The 17,983-nt window shown below is 44.7% G+C and overlaps 1 protein-coding gene across 1 annotated transcript; it reads right to left on the bottom strand.

The window, feature by feature from the left end:
- Nucleotides 1-4,194: 4,194 nt before the first annotated feature.
- Nucleotides 4,195-7,873, bottom strand: LOC112655473 (keratin, type I cuticular Ha8-like). The gene is made up of 7 exons (XM_025440586.3): nucleotides 7,382-7,873; nucleotides 7,108-7,190; nucleotides 6,093-6,249; nucleotides 5,562-5,723; nucleotides 5,350-5,475; nucleotides 4,752-4,972; nucleotides 4,195-4,364 (listed from the first exon to the last, which is right to left on the bottom strand). Exons 1-7 carry the CDS (start codon nucleotides 7,871-7,873, stop codon nucleotides 4,283-4,285), a joined length of 1,323 nt encoding a protein of 440 aa, XP_025296371.1. The 3' UTR covers nucleotides 4,195-4,282.
- Between the last annotated feature and the right edge of the window lie 10,110 nt (nucleotides 7,874-17,983).

Below are 17,983 nucleotides of genomic sequence, written 5' to 3'. Positions count from 1 at the left end.
CTCCTTATATTTTTATAACTTCTACGCAGGTGATTCTCAAACCTCAGGCTGCATCAGAATCACCTGGAGGGCTTGCAAAAAGGCTGATTGCCAGGCCCTGTGCCAGAGTTTCTGACTCAGTAGGCTTGTGGTCAGGCCCAAGAGTCTGCATTTCTATCAAGTTCTCAGGTGATACTGAGTCTGGGGACTGGGAAGCACACTCATGCTCTCTCTCTCTCTCTCTCTCTCACACACACACACACACACACAAACCTATATATTCAGAGTTGATACACACCATCACGTTTGACTACCTACTATATGCTACCTAGTATTGTACTACATACTTCAATCCTTTCAACCACATTGCAAAGTGGTTGCCAGTATCCCATTGTAGAATAAGAAAAAGCTCAGAGCAGTTAGGTTAGCTCAGACAAGCTCACAAAAGTAGAAAAGGAAGTCTGAGAAACATTAGCTCAGGTTGGCCAGACCTTCAAGCCCAAGCTGAGGTTCCTAGTCAGCAGCCACAGACACCCATTCCCTCCACGCACTTCATTCAACCAACTGGTGCCATGTTTTTCTCTGGGCTGCACATTCGTTCAAAGAACTGGAAGTACAGCAGGAGACAGAATAGAGTCCTCTGGAGGTTCTGAGCAGACAAGAGAGATGACCAAAGCAGCAGTTTAGGAAAAGTAGTGCCCATAATGCACCCCGGGATGGGAACGCTGCATCTCTAACACATACTGCAGTGCCCAGTACATAATTCATACTCAGGAACTGTTAAACGAGCCCATGAAAGGCTGGTGGTGCGTGCAAGATAAACTTGGTACAGAGGAGGTAAGGCAGATGGAAGAGGAGGAGGCTCTTAGAAGCCCCCTGGCAGCACGTGATGAAATCCAGCAGTGCCAAAAGGAAGGAGGGATGAGGGGGCAGAGGCATTAGAAGAGGACTCTACCAAAAGACTCTACAAGGCTGAGTGATTTGCTGTATATGGAGGTCAAAGGAGAGAGAGACATCAAAAGTGTCCTTCTGGTCCCTGGGTTCCTGGGACAATAATATGGTGGAAAAGGAAGTCAAGATGTCAAGGCAAAGAACTGGTTCAAGGGAGAAGATGCTGAATTTGAGTTTCGAGAATGTGAAATGTGACCCAGTGAGACTGCCTTCCAGGAGGTCCAAGGGAAAGTCTGGAGCAAGGCAAGAACAGCCTGAGTTGGTTGGACTCACTGAGATGCTCTCCTGAGTCGCTCAGATTTCACACACCTGACAAACAGGTAGAGCGGTTGAGCGAGCCCAGAGGCTCATACCTGAACAGGACAGCGATTCTCAAAGGGAGGATCCCCTCGCCCTGTTGGAGAGGAGGTGGCAAGGAAGATTTTTTGGTTAGAGGAAGTGTCGTTTAAAAACAAACAACCTATACTTTAAGTGAGTTGTCTTTTAGCCATGACTGGGTTTGGTATTTATATTTTTGAAAGCTAAAACAACATCAAGTGAAAAGTGAGATTTTTTTTTTGTTTTTTTAACATTTGTTAAAGAGAAGGCATGGATGAGAAAAATAGTTGAAAAACACTAAACTAGATGAAAAAAGACCCAAAAAATGATTCAACAAGATGAGCTCATGAAGATTCCTATAAGCGGTCAACAGAAGGGGCAGATTTGATTTTGTTCTTAGTTGGGAAGATGAAGGGAGGATGATGAGGGGATGGTGAGGTGGACCACAACACACAAAAATTTGTATCCAAATAAAAAATGCTCCTGTTTGGGGAAGTTTAGAATTCCATCTCGATATTTTTGGTTTCTGGGTATAAACAGTGGTGGGAGCAGAAGTGTGAGCCCTTCTCCAAAGCTTGCTCAGTGACTGCCAGCATCTGCCCCGGGGCCTGCAGCCAGCCACCCTTATTCCTTCCATTTCCCTGGTATTTGGGAGAAATGGCATTTAGAGTTTAAAAATGAATAAATAAAACAAGCAATGAGTGGAGGAGCCTGCAGAGTCCCACCTAGCATTATAGTGTGAAGTCTTGGAAAAAAATATTACAGAGCAGCACATCGGTAGTGCAGTGTGGTAATCTGAAGACTAGTGGGTTCGGTACTTACTAGGTGGCTCAAAACTGGATCTGGCCCCAAGCCAAAGGAACAAAAGTCTCAGGGGAAAAAAAATAACCACCTGGTTGAAATTATTGTGACCAAAGCAAAACTGGATATTGCACCTAGGGTCCCTATAGTCCAATCCGTGAGGATTGTGGGCTGTAGGGAGACCAGAGCACAGAATGTACAGATGAAGGAATCCGTCTGTAAGTGGAGAAGTGCTTGGGTTTTGGCACCAGAGGGCGCCCTGAGCTGTCACTCATAATTATGGGTGCTCGTAAAACCAGTGTCCAGGTGCCCTAAGCCAGGCTGGATAGCCACCTGCCAGGCTCCCTAGGTTGCAGTCCTTGCTGTGTCCAAATAGCCTTTCCTACCACACCCAGTAGCCACCGGGGTCCCATAACTAGAGTGCCTTTACGGTGTGACCTGGCCAGGCAAGTGGGAAACAGGCCAGATTTTCATGGTCCTGTCACATGAAAAGGTTATGGCTACTTTAAGTAAAGTCAAAAACAAAATAAACAAAACCTTCCTTATTTGTTAGAAGGAAGCCCACAAGAGCCTGCTTGCCCTTTGACAGCCCAAGGAATGCTTTTTTTTTTTTTTTTTTTTTTTTTTTTTTTGGTTAAGCCATTTGGAGTGAAACACTAAGCCCCAATAACAGTGATTGGTTTTCCTTATTGCTTATGGAAAAGGAGGGTGGTCAAACTTCCAGGCCACCAACGTGGAAATACATGGCCCCAATACTGTTAATAGGTTCTGCTACCACCTATTTAGTCCCTCATTCCTTCTAAGAGGAAAAGATTATCCCTTCTGGTTCTCAGGGAGCCCCATAAACCAATATCCATTGAACCTTCTCTCGGCCAAGAGTGCTATATGGATTATCCCTCAACAATAGTGAAGGGGAAATAATATTTTTCTAATTTTACAACTGAAGAATAGGCCTCAAGAGAGCGTAGTAGCCTGGCCAACTTCACTTCTCTAGTGTCACAGAGGGTGGAATTTGAGCCCAGATCGGCCCAATTCCAGAGCAAGTGCTCCTTTCCACCATACTATGCTACTATACAGAACAACCAAATCTGCATTGGTCTTTGGACCAGGGTACACAGGTGAGCCAAAATCAGAGAGTTTCATTCTTGAACATGCTCACCTCATGCCAGGTGCTAAATTGACTAGCATAGCAAAGAAGGTGCATGATCTCTCAGTGCTCTTCCACCATGTCTGACTGTGACCCCTGGGCCTGGGTCAGAGCCATATCCAAGAGGTAGAGAGGCATTTGGAGCATTCATACCAACTGCATTTCTCACCATCGGCACCTCAAAGGGAACAGCAGAGGGGACAAGAACACTTGTCTCTGGAAAAAAATATGTCCATGACCCAAACAGCTGTCCCCAGTGCCCAATCTAAGAGAGCAGGTGGTAATTCCATGCCTCCGTAAAAGGGCCAAATTGAATGAGAGGAAAAAAACTTGGCTACCTGGCCATGGCAGTTCTCAGCATGACCTCCCTTTGGCTAGATTGGAACTCTAAGTTGTGTGATTTTGCTCTTGGACAAAATACCAAGAGGCTGAAGGTGCCAAAAGCATGGTAGGGACATGTTCGTTCTGAGCTGTTCTGAAGGAATTCAAACCGGGCAAACAACACAGCTTCCTTTCACCAGTCTACAGGGATCAATGGGCAAGGTAAGTACACATCCAATGTCAGCAAAGGGCCTTCACCCAGGGGCTAAGACCCTAGGGCCCTAGAGAGATCCTGGCAACAACAAGGCATGTTGGAGCCAATGACCACCCAAGGTCTCGAAGGCCAGAGCTCTTTATCACATCACATACATTGCCAAGCACAAGAAGTATAGCACTTAATGCAGGAAGGAGTTTTATTCACCATTTGGTACAGGAACCCAATTACATCTTAGGAGAGTTTGAAGCACTGGAGTAGAACCAAAATCCCAGAAGAGGTACTGGGAGCAAACAATAGCTTAGGTGAAAGACAATTACAGCATTGGGGGGTGGGGTGGAATGCAGCAAAGGGATACATACAAAGGGAGCCACTGCTTAGAAGTTTCTGTCACACTTTTTGACTCATTGAAAATGCCTCCAGTGAGTTTGGTCTCCCTGGAAGGAAAACTAAGCAGGTGAGGACAATCCTAGCTCCAGTGCAACCAGCCTTGACCTCCCACACTGCAACGCAGACCTTCAGAATCGGTTCTCAGTGCTGGTCCCACTGGCTTAGAGAGGGCTGCAGGTGGCAGGGGCACAGCTTGGCCCAAGGACACGGGAAGCAGCCGTAGAGCAGGGATTGATGGGGAGTCTGCCGGAAAAGAGAGGAAGAGTTAGACACAGGGAATTAAAAAGATGTCTCAGTGATGCAAAGGGAGGGCAAGACCAAAGGGTAAAGGACAGGTCTGCCACCAAGTCATATAGCCCAATGATATCTGTATGAACAGTTCCTCCTCCACTCTCATCTATGTCTCTCCACATCCAGGAGTCCTCTGGGGGGGACTACTGTTTATGTAACAGTCCACCCATAGTATAATCTGCAGACCCCAGGAAAGCTGGTGTGTCACTAAGCCTGTGTGCACAGGGAGGCTTGTTCTTTATGATGAGATCTCCTTCCACAATGACATCAGTTATTGCTGAAGAATCCCCTGATAGTCAGGTGAATGGCTTGGCCAGAAATTGACCCGATCACACCTACTTGCAATCCTCACTCTCCAGAAGTTTCCGGTACGTGGCAATCTCACACTCCAGCCGAGCCTTGACATCCAGCAGCACCTGGTACTCCTGGTTCTGCCGCTCCAGGTCACCCCGGATCTCAGACAGCTGCTCCTCCACGTTGCTGATCAGGATCTGCATCTGCGCCAGCTCCGTGCCAAAACGGGCATCGGCTTCACACAGAGAGTTCTGCAGACAGTCTTTCTGTAATACCAAAGACAGAACCAGATGGAAAATCGTGGACTGCAGCCCCCAGTCTCTCCAGTAAGTCTGTGACACCCCAAGGTGTTGCCAGGCCTGGAGAACAACCTAGCTCCTGTTAGCACTCCTCAGCTGGAAGAACTAATGATGTGCCATTGCTCATCATTGTAGACCTCAGGATAAATTTGCAGGACCTCGCTCATCTGAAGGAATGTTCATTCCCTCAGCAGCCACATCTATGAGAAAGTTCTTGCAAAGGCAAGGAACTCAAGGTTTGAACTGTGTCCTGGTCTGTACTTAAGGGAGGCAGGGACTGAACCAGGAACTGCTCTTGGGAATGGGAACCAGGCTGAGTCTTCCAGGTGTGCAAAGGAGCTCACCAGTGTGTGCTGGGCCTGAAGCTCCACCTCCAGGGCGTTCACCGTGCGTCTCAGCTCCAGGATCTCCGACTGGCAGCACCGCAACTCCTCAGAGCAGGACATGTCCTGCTGGCTGATGCTCTCAGACTGAAGCACAAGTGCACAGAGACATGATCAGCAGCCTGCCCGTGTGGAAGCCCGGGTCCCTCCCTGCACCGAGGCAGCACCCTCACCTGATCTTGGAACCACTCCTCCACATCATTGCGGCTGGTCTGCACCATGGCCTCATAGTGGCACCTCATGTCCTCCAGCACTCTGCCCAGGTCCACGGTGGGCTCAACATCCAGCTTAATCTGGAGCTTGTCCCCCAGCTGGCCCCTCAGAATGCTCACTTCCTGTAGGAACAGAAAGATCCACACCCTAAGTGAGGAAAGGCTTTTTGACAGAGCAGATGACACCTGAACCCCTCCCCAGACAAGCAGCATGAGAGGCGACCCCACTCATGCACTGACATGAGAGGTCTTGCCCATGGTCCACGGGGAGAATCCATTTGGACACCTTCCTATATAGACAAGGCAAATCTTTACAGACCAGAAACTCCCCCTCTGCCACATCCCACACAATCAGTCTGACTGCCAGACCTGGATCAACCCTTCATCCTGATGCCAAGTGAACCCCAGGTTTAACCCTAGAGCCCCAGGGTGAGCAGTGCTCCCTTTCCTGGCCAGTGCCTTCCCCATAGGTCTGCATCCCCAGGACCACACCTGTTCGTGGTTCCTCTTGAGGCAGAGCAGCTCCTCCTTCAGGGACTCCTGCTGGGCCTCCAGGTCAGCCTTGGCCAGGCTCAGGTCATCCATGAGCTTGTGCATCCCACACATGTCCGCCTCTACCACCTGGCGCAGGGAGAGCTCACTCTCATGTCTTCCAGCACAGGAGATGCAAGGTTAGTAGGATGCCAAAGATAGCCTCTCTCAGCCTTCCCTTGTTCCCACCTACTTGGATCCTCATTTCTTCAATTAATCAACATCCACCATGTTAGATCCTGTACTACAGAGCTCATGGTCAGGACAAATATCATTATGCCCATTGGATGGGACTGAATGGGAAACTGAGGCTCAAAAAGAATAAATGGATTATGCAGGATTGTATACCTTAGTTAATAGTAAATACATGGATTCAACCAAAGTATTCAAACTTCAATGAAGTGTTCATTCTGCTATAAAAGAGTCATTTAGCCAGGAAAAAGAATAGCCTTAAAATAAGCCTTCTGGACCTACAGTTTGTTGGTTTACCCCATGGATTGATTATTTCACATGATTTTTATGCCTTCCTCATTTATTTAATTGCAACTCTACCAAGGACCTACAGTGACAATTCCTCCCACTGATAAATTTGGCCAAGAGTCAGCACATCTGTCAACAATCAATGCACTGAAAGTTTATTCTTGCAATGACTCGATTTTGTTTCTGGCTATCTAACACAAAGCTCTCTTTTCTTCTAGATGTGGGGAGAAAATGACATAGAACCTGACCAATCTAGATGATTCTTCCTCTTTCTGTTTCAATGCTTTTGTTCTCTTTTTCCTATATAAGGACCATTTCTAGTAATAGGTTAAAGTTGGTTTGGAAAGGAAGAAAGTGAACACCTATGTAATGATCTATTCATGCTTCTAGTCAGCAACAATTTTCAAACACCTACTTTGGGCCAGTACCATGATGGGCAGCTAGAAATAGAACAGATAAAAGGAGTCACTTTGAACTCTCTTCCAGCCCGACTTACTTGATTCTAAAGTCATCAGCAGCCAGCTTGGCATTGTCAATTTGGATAACCATTCTGGTATTCTCAGCCTTGCTACACAGGATCTGAGGAAAACCAGGAAGACAGTTCATACACAAAACATCATAACCTGGGCCCCAGCTCTACAGGTGGCAGTACACTCACACTCAAGGGAATCCAAGAACCCAAAGCTCCCTGAACCTTCAGTGGCTTCTTGCCTGCCAGGCCCTACCACCTTGCTCAGCCCCAGCACCTCCCAAGCTACTCCAAACCTCACCTTCTGCTGGAGCTCCTTGATGGTCTGAAAGTAGGACTGGTAGTCTGGACACACAGTGGACTCATGGCATTTGCTTGACTCTCGGATCTTGGTCTCCAGCTCCTCATTGTCCCTCTCCAGCTGGCGCACCTTCTCCAGGTAGTTGGCCAGGCGATCATTCAGGAACTGCATGGTCACCTTCTCATGGCCATTGGGAGCGCCTTCCCCATAGTTCTCACAGACTCCAATGTTGCCAGGAATGTTGCGGGTCCCTGGCAAGGGGCAAGCAGTTTGGCAGCTGTGGGGCATACAGAGGCTGGGTTGGCCCAGAGGGGTTGCCCCAACACGTGGTCGGTTGGCATGTGCAATGGTGGCCAACAGGCACAGAGATGAAGCGTTGCCCTCTGACCCAGGCTGGCCTCCAATGTCAGTGCAGGGGCCACAGACATTTGTTGCTGTAGGCATCTTGGTGCTGCCCAGACAGTGGGATGAGTTGATGTAGCAGGAAGTCATGGTGTTGGGCTGAGGGTGCACAGAAGGTTCAGAGCAGCTGGGAAGGCCAAGCCACTGAGTGTGACAATCCCCTATCCTCCTGGGCCTTTTATACCCCATCCCAGGTGGGTGTTGGCTCCATGCTTTGACCTCAGGGCCTTGATTCTCTACCTATTGTTGTACCGTCATCCTGTTACTCAGCTGTTGAGTTTACCATTAAGAGTTCCTTGCCTCATTAAAGGAATGTTGATGAAGTTGAGGTGCCCTTTGCTTTTTGATATTAGTTGTCTATTGAGGAAAGGTCAGAGATTTATATTACTACTTAACAATCACTAGCAGTTAATTCAACTGCCAAATGTCCTCTTTCTGGACTGGGCCAGTGTCTCTGTGGATTTGGCCACACTTAAGGATTAAATCTTTTGGTCAGTGATTGTGTAGCAAGAGGGACAATGAATCTATCACCTATGCTTAGACTCACCCAGACTTTCCTTTGTTTTGGGGGGTTTTGTTAAGATTTTATTTATTTGTTCATGAGAGAAACAGAGAGAGAGGCAGAGACACAGGCAGAGGGAGAAGCAGGCTCCCTATAGGGAGCCTGATACAGGACTTGATCCCAGGACCCCGGAATCACAACCTGAGCCAAAGGCAGATGCTCAACCACTGAGCCACACAGGTGCCCCCACACAGCATTTCCTTTGAACAGAAACACCAGTTTATAAAACTGGTAAGTCTACAGATACTTAATTATTGTCAAGTCCCATTTCTTCTTTCTTCTCTCCTTTATACTGCACACTCCCCTTGAGAAGCTTTAAAGCATCAATGCATCCAGAATCTTTTGCACTAGCTAAGTTTTGGTTGACTAGTCAGAATTCATTTTCAATCATTCACCTGTTCAGCATGTTTCCAGAACATTCCCTAGAACTCAAGGAGTGTGCTGGTTCTTGAATATGCAATGGCCCCTGTTCATCAGGAGAAAACAGTACCCCAGAAATCTCAGGAAGTCTTAAACAAAATTGAATGAGAGCCATAGACTAAAGAGTTGGTGAAAGAGAGGATCCATGGTCCTGACCAAGGATGTATCTAGAGAGAAGCTACTGACAAACAAACAAAAAACTTTATTTGATCTAGAAAAAGGAACTGGGACCAGAGTTCAAGGGATATTTAAAGAAAACTTCAAGAACCAACATTTATGAGGATGTAAGGTGTAACAGCTATTGTATAGTATTCTTTCCTACTTAATCCTTACTACTGGGAGGCAGCTAGACATATCCTGGGCATGCAAATGAAGAAACTAAAGTCCATTTTCTGATTCACAGAGGAATAAATTGGCAAGAGCTTGATTCAGTCTCATGTCTATAGAGTCCATTCATTTTCTTGCCACACCGCCATGACCCCCAGTTAGAACAACCTGTGTGCTGCCTGCCTGTGCTGTTGCTTTGTTACAGGAGACTTAGTTGTTGGCAAGAAGCTGAGTGAAAAGAAATAAAATATCTGGGGGCACCTGGGTGGCTCAGTGATTGAGCATCTGCTTTTGGCTCAGGTCGTGATCACGCAGTCCTGGAATCGAGTCCCACATGGGGTTCCCGGTAGAGAGCCTGCTTCTCCCTCTGCCTATGTCTGTGTGTGTGTGTGTGTGTGTGTGTCTCATGAATTAATAAATAAAATCTTAAAAAAAGAAATAAAATATCTGAAGGTCTTTGCATTCTAGCAAGAGAAGATGTTTAGACACGGAACAGAGAGGACAAAAAAAAATTGCACATAGAAAAGTCATACTCAAAATCAAGTCCAAAATAGACCTCACATCCCGGAGATTTTTGTTAGAGCCAAGGAACCAAAGCAACCATGTGCTGTGGGGTCAGGAGTTGCCCTTCCAGAGTGCTGGAAGGAAAGTAGAGGGACCCATAGACAGAGGAAAAGCTAATCAGATAACACCGCAGAAGAGTATAATTAGGTGTCTTCTCTAATCTCTAAATTCAAGAACAACTTTCTCCAAGAAAACCAAATGGGAGGCAGTGGATGTGAGTATTGGTAAAACCTGGGCTCTTAGAATTCTCTCAAGAAGAAATAAAGAAATCTGGAATTCTTCCTAAAGAGAAAACCCACTCTGGGGTCAGTGCCAGTTATCCTGAGGTCACCACTGACCCCTTACAAACACTGTAATTAGAAGACATCACCAGACCTGGCCTTCTCATCCTTCAGAGGCCTCTGGGTGCAATCTGCATATGTTGCATCTTCAAACACCCCTTTATTTCTCTCTTGCCTCATCACCATGCATCACTTTAATCCAGAGAATTGGACCATTACAATCATTTCCTTTGATTTGCTAAGTAGGCTCCACCTTTTGGCCCTATCCCCTGGCAGGATTTGTCCTCTTGACTGAAATTCTGGTTCCTTCCATCTCAGGACACACACCTCTTTTTACTTCTTAGGCTTCACAACTGGAGTGTTGATGCCCTCACTGACACCCCTCTCTAAAGCCCTGACTTGGGCTCAGCATGATCTGTTCTGCATAATGACACTGATGCCACCTGTTGCTCTTAAAGAAGTGGATTCTTCTGATTTTCCTTTGTCTCAAAGGAACTGGCAGGAAGTGGAAGGCATGAGGCAGGTGTTTGAGACACACTCTGCTGTGCCAGCTGGGAAGGAGCTCATCCTTGACATCCCAGGCTGCCTCCTTTCACCCCCTATAAAGGGTCCCTGGCCCCTGAGAACAACGTATGAGCCAGGTTGCCTTAAAGAAGTCCTGGAGATGAAGCATGAAGAGTGATGAACTCCAGCAGCCCTCCATTCACAGGGGCCATCGCAGATGGAGTCAAAGTTTTGGATTTGCAGTTTGTCTTCAGTTCTGGACACTGAGTCCAGAACAGCATCATTCAATGCCATGATATTGGGACCTACTGAGACAACTCTGTGTGAAAAAGAAAGCAGTGAAGTCGGAGTAGCCCATGGGATTCGGGTCTGGTCTGCAGCCATTTTACCTGTTGCAAGGGGGAGATTCTGAGAGTGTCTAAGAAAGCAGGCACTGTCCACACACAGCATTCACTGCGTGTGTTGCACCAGGAAGAGGTTGACAGACCACAACAGGTGATCCCTCCTGGCACAGCTGTGCCTGTATACCCTCAGATGCTCTGGGCAAGGAGACAGGGGTTCCACGACTGACATCCTCAGGGTTCTTTGTGATCTCAAGAGTCCACGTTGAGAAGCTTTGAAAAAGACAGAAAGCTGACGTCATCTTCTCTATTAGGTGGGATTTTATGATATGATTTCTTAGAAATCTTTAGTCTGATTTTAAGGGTCTTTATTAGTAGTAGTCTGCTTTATTCTTGACTCAGGTCTCCAGGTCATCAGAGACTAGCTGACAAAAACAATTGTCTGCACTTCCTCATCCCATCATCCTCTGATGCCAGGGTTCCTTTATCCACATTCTAGGGCAGCACATTTGACCTTGTTTATCTCCTACCCGGGCCCATTACAAAGCCTTTAATGCAGGATAGTAGCATGGTGAAAGCCAAGAACTCTGGAGCCAGCCTGCCTGGATTCAGAATCGGGTTCTGTGAAAACTTGGCCTGGTGGCTTGACCTCTCTGTGCTGTGGTTTCCACACATGCAAAATGGAAGCAGTCATAGCATCTAGCTCATAGATTTGTTTTAATTGTTAAATAATCTGATATTTAATATTTAAATGATCTGTAAATCATTTGAAATAATGTCCAGCTCATGGCACAGGAAACACTATAAATAAGTGTTAGCTGGGCTTTTTTCAAGTGGCCTTTAATCATCGGTTTAGATGCACACATCATTTAAAATTCAAAAATGCTTATTAAATTACCCTTTTGTACCTATTTAAATTAGCAAAGATCAAAAAGGTTAATGTCACGATGTTGGCAAAGTATAGAAAAAACAGGTATTGTCAAACACTGTAGAAGGAGTGGGCAGTAAATCATGCAGCCTCTTCGAGGCAGTTTAGCAGCACTTATGCAAATGACAGCTGCCCATACTCGATGACCCAATAATTCCACTTCCAGAAATTATCCCAGATGCACTTACATAGACACATGTACAAGGATAAAAAAAATATTTATTGCAATATCTAGGAAGTCATGGCAGACTCAAGAGAAATGGGACACTCACCAAAAGAAGCCTGGTTAAGTGCATTGTAGTACATGCATATAGTGAAAAAGTTTGCAGCCCCTGCACAGAATGAGGTAAGTATAGATAGATATATAGATATACTAACATAGAAATGGCACCTACAGTGTAAGTTTCAGTGAAGAAAGGGCCAAATGCGGAACAAGATGCCCGGTAGGCTACTTTTTATATTTACCCAAAGGGGGGGTCTATGTAGGCTTACATTTATGGGGAGAAGGAATCTCAGACCATAAAGTCAGGTGTGAAAAATATGTAACTTTATTTTCTTGTGTTTGAACTAAATTGTATTTTCAATCTTCATCCTACACAACACCGGCTGGCAGAACCTTTTTTTTTTAATAATAAATTTATTTTTCATTGGTGTTCAATTTGCCAACATACAGAATAACACCCAGTGCTCATCCCGTCAAGTGCCCCCCTCAGTGCCCGCCACCCAGTCAACCCCACCCCCGCCCTTCTCCCCTTCCATCACCCCTAGTTCGTTTCCCAGAGTTAGGAGTCTTTATGTTCTGTCTCCCTTTCTGATATTTCCTACACATTTCTTCTCCCTTCCCTTATATTCCCTTTCACTATTATTTATATTCCCCAAATGAATGAGTCCATGTAATGTTTGTCCTTCTCCGATTGACTCATTTCACTCAGCGTAATACCCTCCAGTTCCATTCACGTTGAAGCAAATGGTGGGTATTTGTCGTTTCTAATGGCTGAGTAATATTCCATTGTATACATAGACCACATCTTCTTTCTCCATTCATCTTTCGATGGACACCGAGGCTCCTTCCACACTTTGGCTATTGTGGACATTGCTGCTATAAACATTGGGGTGTAGGTGTCCCGTCGTTTCACTGCATCTGCATCTTTGGGGTAAATCCCCAGCAGTGCAATTGCTGGGTCGTAGGGAAGGTCTATTTTTAACTCTTTGAGGAACCTCCACACAGTTTTCCAGAGTGGCTGCACCATTTCACATTCCCACCAACAGTGTAAGAGGGTTCCCTTTTCTCCGCATCCTCTCCAACATTTGTGGCTTCCTGCCTTGTTAATTTGCCCCATTCTCACTGGTGTGAGGTGGTATCTCATTGTGGTTTTGATTTGTACTTCCCTGAGGGCCAGTGATGCAGAGCGTTTTCGCATGTGCTTGTTGGCCATGTCTATGTCTTCCTCTGTGAGATTTCTGTTCATGTCTTTTTCCCATTTCATGATTGGATTGTTTGTTTCTTTGGTGTTGAGTTTAATAAGTTCTTTATAGATCTTGGAAACTAGCCCTTTATCTGATACGTCACTTGAAAATATCTTCTCCCATTCTGTAGGTTGTCTTTTAGTTTTGTTGACTGTATCCTTTGCTGTGCAAAAGCTTCTTATTTTGATGAAGTCCCAATAGTTCATTTTTGCTTTTGTTTCATTTGCCTTCATGGATGTATCTTGCAAGAAGTTATTGTGGCCGAGTTCAAAAAGGGTGTTGCCTGTGTTCTCCTCTAGGATTTTGATGGAATCTTGTCTCACATTTAGATCTTTCATCCATTTTGAGTTTATCTTTGTGTATGGTGAAAGAGAGTAATCTAGTTTCATTCTTCTGCATGTGGATGTCCAATTTTCCCAGCACCATTTATTGAAGAGACTGTCTTTCTTCCAGTGGATAGTCTTTCCTCCTTTATCGAATATTAGTTGACCATAAAGTTGAGTGTCCACTCCTGGATCCTCTATTCTGTTCCATTGATCTATGTGTCCGTTTTTGTGCCAGTACCACACTGTCTTGATGACCACAGCTTTGTAGTACAACCTGAAATCTGGCATTGTGATGCCCCCAGCTATGGTTTTCTTTTCTAAAATTCCCCTGGCTATTCGGGGTCTTTTCTGATTCCACACAAATCTTAAAATAATTTGTTCTAACTCTCTGAAGAAACTCCATGGTATTTTGATAGGGATTGCATTAAACGTGTAAATTGCCCTGGGTAACATTGACATTTTCACAATATTAATTCCGGCTGGCAGAACCTTAATCTCGTTATCTCAAGGATCCCATTTCAAGAGGCTGCCCCATGTTCCAGAGGCCTTTTTCCCAGAATATTGGGAGACAGGAGGTGGGTAGGGATGGGCCCTTGGATTTTCCTCCATCCACACTGCAGAAGAGACCCATGTGGGTTCTCAGCTACCAGAACACCCAGTGATGCTAGGGCATCATCATCATCACCCACATGGCCCTTGAGCTCTCAGGCTTCCCTTTGCTCTGTCCATGATCCTCTCTGATGCACAGAGTCTTATTTCAGCTTTGATACCACTCTGGGCCTCAGGATTGTCTATGACATTTTCTTTGGCCCTTCTGTGCAGACTCCCCTGGGGGTCTTGGTACCTCTCCAGGCTCTATTTGGGAAAGGAAGAACAGATATCCTCTGATCCTACATCCCTCAACCTATTATCCTCCTGCCCTTGACTCTGTATCCCAGTCTGGGATAAAGGGGTAGGACAAGCAGGGGATCCACCAGCATCTAAATTCTCTTCCCTTCCCCTCCTCTTCATTCCCAGACCCCGGCATGCCTTCCTCTAACCAGAGGGCGAGATGTTTCCCCATACTTGTCTCATCCAAGTCCATTCTCTCATCAACTCGGGGATTGGCCTCATGAGACTCAAAACCTGCCTTCTGCTATGCCAACCCTCTCCCTAATCACTGAGTGCTGCTTGGGCTACAGCTACTAGAAGAGCCCCAGAGTACAAGGAAATATATTGAGGACCATCTGTTAGAATCTCAAAATAGTCCCCCTCCTCCCTTGGATAGATATGGAAACTAATTTGTGGAGGAGAACTATTTGCATGGTGTAGGCTTCACTTATGTTTCAAGTTTTTACAGAATGTATGTTCTTTTTTTTTTTAATTTATTTTTTATTGGTGTTCAATTTACTAACATACAGAATAACACCCAGTGCCCGTCACCCATTCACTCCCACCCCCCGCCCTCCTCCCCTTCTACCACCCCTAGTTCGTTTCCCAGAGTTAGCAGTCTTTACGTTCTGTCTCCCTTTCTGATATTTCCCACACATTTCTTCTCCCTTCCCTTATTTTCCCTTTCACTATTATTTATATTCCCCAAATGAATGAGAACATATAATGTTTGTCCTTCTCTGACTGACTTACTTCACTCAGCATAATACCCTCCAGTTCCATCCACGTTGAAGCAAATGGTGGGTATTTGTCATTTCTAATAGCTGAGTAATATTCCATTGTATACATAAACCACATCTTCTTTATCCATTCATCTTTCGTTGTAAGCAATATTTTAAAGAAGCTTTTCTTTTTTTTTTTTTTAAAGATTTTATTTATTTATTCATGATAGACACAGAGAGAGAGAGGCAGAGACACAGGCAGAGAGAGAAGCAGGCTCCATGCACCGGGAGCCCGACGTGGGACTCGATCCCGGGTCTCCAGGATCGCGCCCTGGGTCAAAGGCAGGCGCTAAACCGCTGCGCCACCCAGGGATCCCAAGAAGCTTTTCTACAAACAAAAAATGCTTGGTATTTTGTAAGTTTGGACACCCTTGGGTTCCATTTCCCCTTTCAGAAGTCTATGACTTTTGTACTCAACTGGTTGGGTTCAGATGTTGTTCTGGCCCAGTGTTCAGAAGCCCCTTTGCCTTCCACAGCCTCATGTTTGAGTGATGACTCTGGATGAGGAGGTCCCTGGGACATTGAACTAGGCACCATCTCCTCCAACCTGTGCCCCCATAAGCTTGTGGATTTCCCCTCAATGTTAGGAGTCTATTCCTCTGAGCTTCTCAGGGGACCATATACTATGGATGTAAAGTTAACAAATCTCTCACTGACCTGGCTGGAGATAGTCCTGGGACAAAGGTACGTTTAATGGAAAGGAGAACAATGCAATATAGAAAATTGTAGAGTGGATGACCAGGAAGTCGGGAAAATATGAAATTCTAAGTCATTGTCAAACCATTTATTTGGCCCACTTGAATTTCTGAATTATTATAAGAATTTATTCTTACTCTTTATTCTTATTATTATAAGAACTAATTCTTATAGAATTATTTATTTGGCCTATTTCATAGATTTTATGCAATATAGATAAGGAAATATTGGTGTGCCTGGGTGGCTCTGTCAGTTGAGCGTTCAACTCTTAATTTCAGCTCAGACCATGATCTCAGGGTTGTGAGATTGAGCCCTGCATCGGGCTCTGTGTTCTGCATGGAATCTCCTTGTCCCTCCTCCCTCTCTCTCTCTCTCCCTCCCTCTGCCCTTCCCCCTGTTCACACACATGTGTGCACTCTCACTCTCTCTCTCTCGAACAAGTAAATATTTTTTAATTAGAGAAATATTGACACTGCATTATTTTGCACATTGACAATCTATTATTAAATACCTTAACTCTGAAACATTCTGAAGGTCAAGTATAACCCTGAGGGTTCATGTTCCTCAACTCAAGAATTGCCTTCAAAAAAAAAAAAAAAAAAAGAGTTGCCTTCAAGTGGAAGCTTCCTCCCGCTTTATAGGGCATTTGATCAGTTCCTCTTCTCCACTCACACTGAATCCTCAGTTTACCTTAAACGTAGCCCTCTTCATAGTGGGCTTTGTTGCTGGCTTATGTGGAAGACACTCAGAACCAGGGATTTTGCCTTATTATTTTTGTCTTGTTTATCTCTGTAATTCCCAACAGAGCATCTGACTCACAGGTAATGCTCAATCAATGAACACGTAAAAGAAAAAACTAAATGAGCTCAGCTATAGAGCAAATCATACTCAGTTTTATCCTCCACAGTGCTTGGTGCATGGTGATGCTTGTTGCTCCAATGATAGAAAATCCTTGACTTCTGGGACACCTGGGTGGCTCAGTGGTTGAGCATTTGCCTTTGGCTCAGGGCATGATCCTGAGGTGCCAGGATCGAATCCCACATCAGGTTCCCCTGAAGGAACCTGCTTCTCCCTCTACCTATGTCTCCACCTCTCTCTCTCTCTCTCTCTCTCTCTCATAAATAAATAAATAAATAAATAAATAAATAAATAAATAAATAAATAAAATCTTTAAAAAAAAAAAAAGGAAAATCCTTGACTTCTAAACCCTGTAGTCCTAAATCAAATCAGAATTAGGATAACATTTGTTTTCATCTAGGAACACAATTCAATTAAAAGTCCTACAGACCTTTGAAATGTAGATCACACTGAATTATATGTTTAACCCATGTCCTTTTGGGAAAAGCTTAGAATTATTTATGACAGAACCAATTGCTTTGGTTTTACTGGGAATAGTCAGTCCTTTTCTGCTAATGACATACTCTCCCCTCAAAAGCCATCCTTTATCCCTTCCCAGATACTGATTTGATGCATGAAATGTTCAACACAGACAAGGCATTTAGGAGGAGTTAGACAGCAGTAAGCTGGGGGAAGACTAGCTTATTCAGGAACTGACAATACACTGTCCCATAAAGTTTGTACTAAATAAATAAAACAAATTACACAATTTCGATGACCTTTTCCAAATTACATTATGTCAGTGATCTTAAGTATGAAAAACCGGGACACCCAAAGCTCACATTACAAGGTCTCCCTGTGTCTTTTTTTTATTATTCAAGTATAGTTAACATACAATGTAATATTAGTTCCAGGTTTATAATAGAGTAATTCAACAATTCTATACATTACTCAGCTCCTCATGATAAGTGTACTCCTAATCCCTTTTATCTATTTTACCTGTCCTCCCATCTATATGCCCTCTGGCAACCACTAGTTTATTCTCTGTATTTAAGGGTCAGGTTTTCTGTTTGTCTTTTTTTTTCCTTTGTTCATTTGTTTTGTTTCTTAACCTCCACATATGAGTGAAATCATACAGTATTTGTCTTTCTCAGACTGACATTTCACTTAGCGTTATACCCTCTAGGTCCAACCATTATTGTTGCAATGGCAAGATCTCATTCTTTTTCTGGCTGAGTAATATTCCATTAAATACCACCTATTCTTTATCCATTCATCTATCGATGGACACTTGG

The sequence above is a fragment of the Canis lupus genome, chromosome 9 (assembly GCF_003254725.2).
Source record: "Canis lupus dingo isolate Sandy chromosome 9, ASM325472v2, whole genome shotgun sequence".
Lineage (NCBI taxonomy): Eukaryota > Metazoa > Chordata > Mammalia > Carnivora > Canidae > Canis > Canis lupus.
This window is presented reverse-complemented; position numbering and strand designations above follow the sequence as displayed.

Excerpts from the sequence above, each read along its gene's own strand:
- LOC112655473 (XM_025440586.3), bottom strand. The coding sequence starts at position 7,873 with ATGACTTCCTGCTACATCAACTCATCCCACTGTCTGGGCAGCACCAAG. Across the intron at positions 6,250-7,107 it reads GCTGATGACTTTAGAATCAA|ACATGAGAGTGAGCTCTCCC; the intron begins GTAAGTCGGGCT and ends CTGTGCTGGAAG. Across the intron at positions 5,724-6,092 it reads TCAAGAGGAACCACGAACAG|GAAGTGAGCATTCTGAGGGG; the intron begins GTGTGGTCCTGG and ends CTGTTCCTACAG.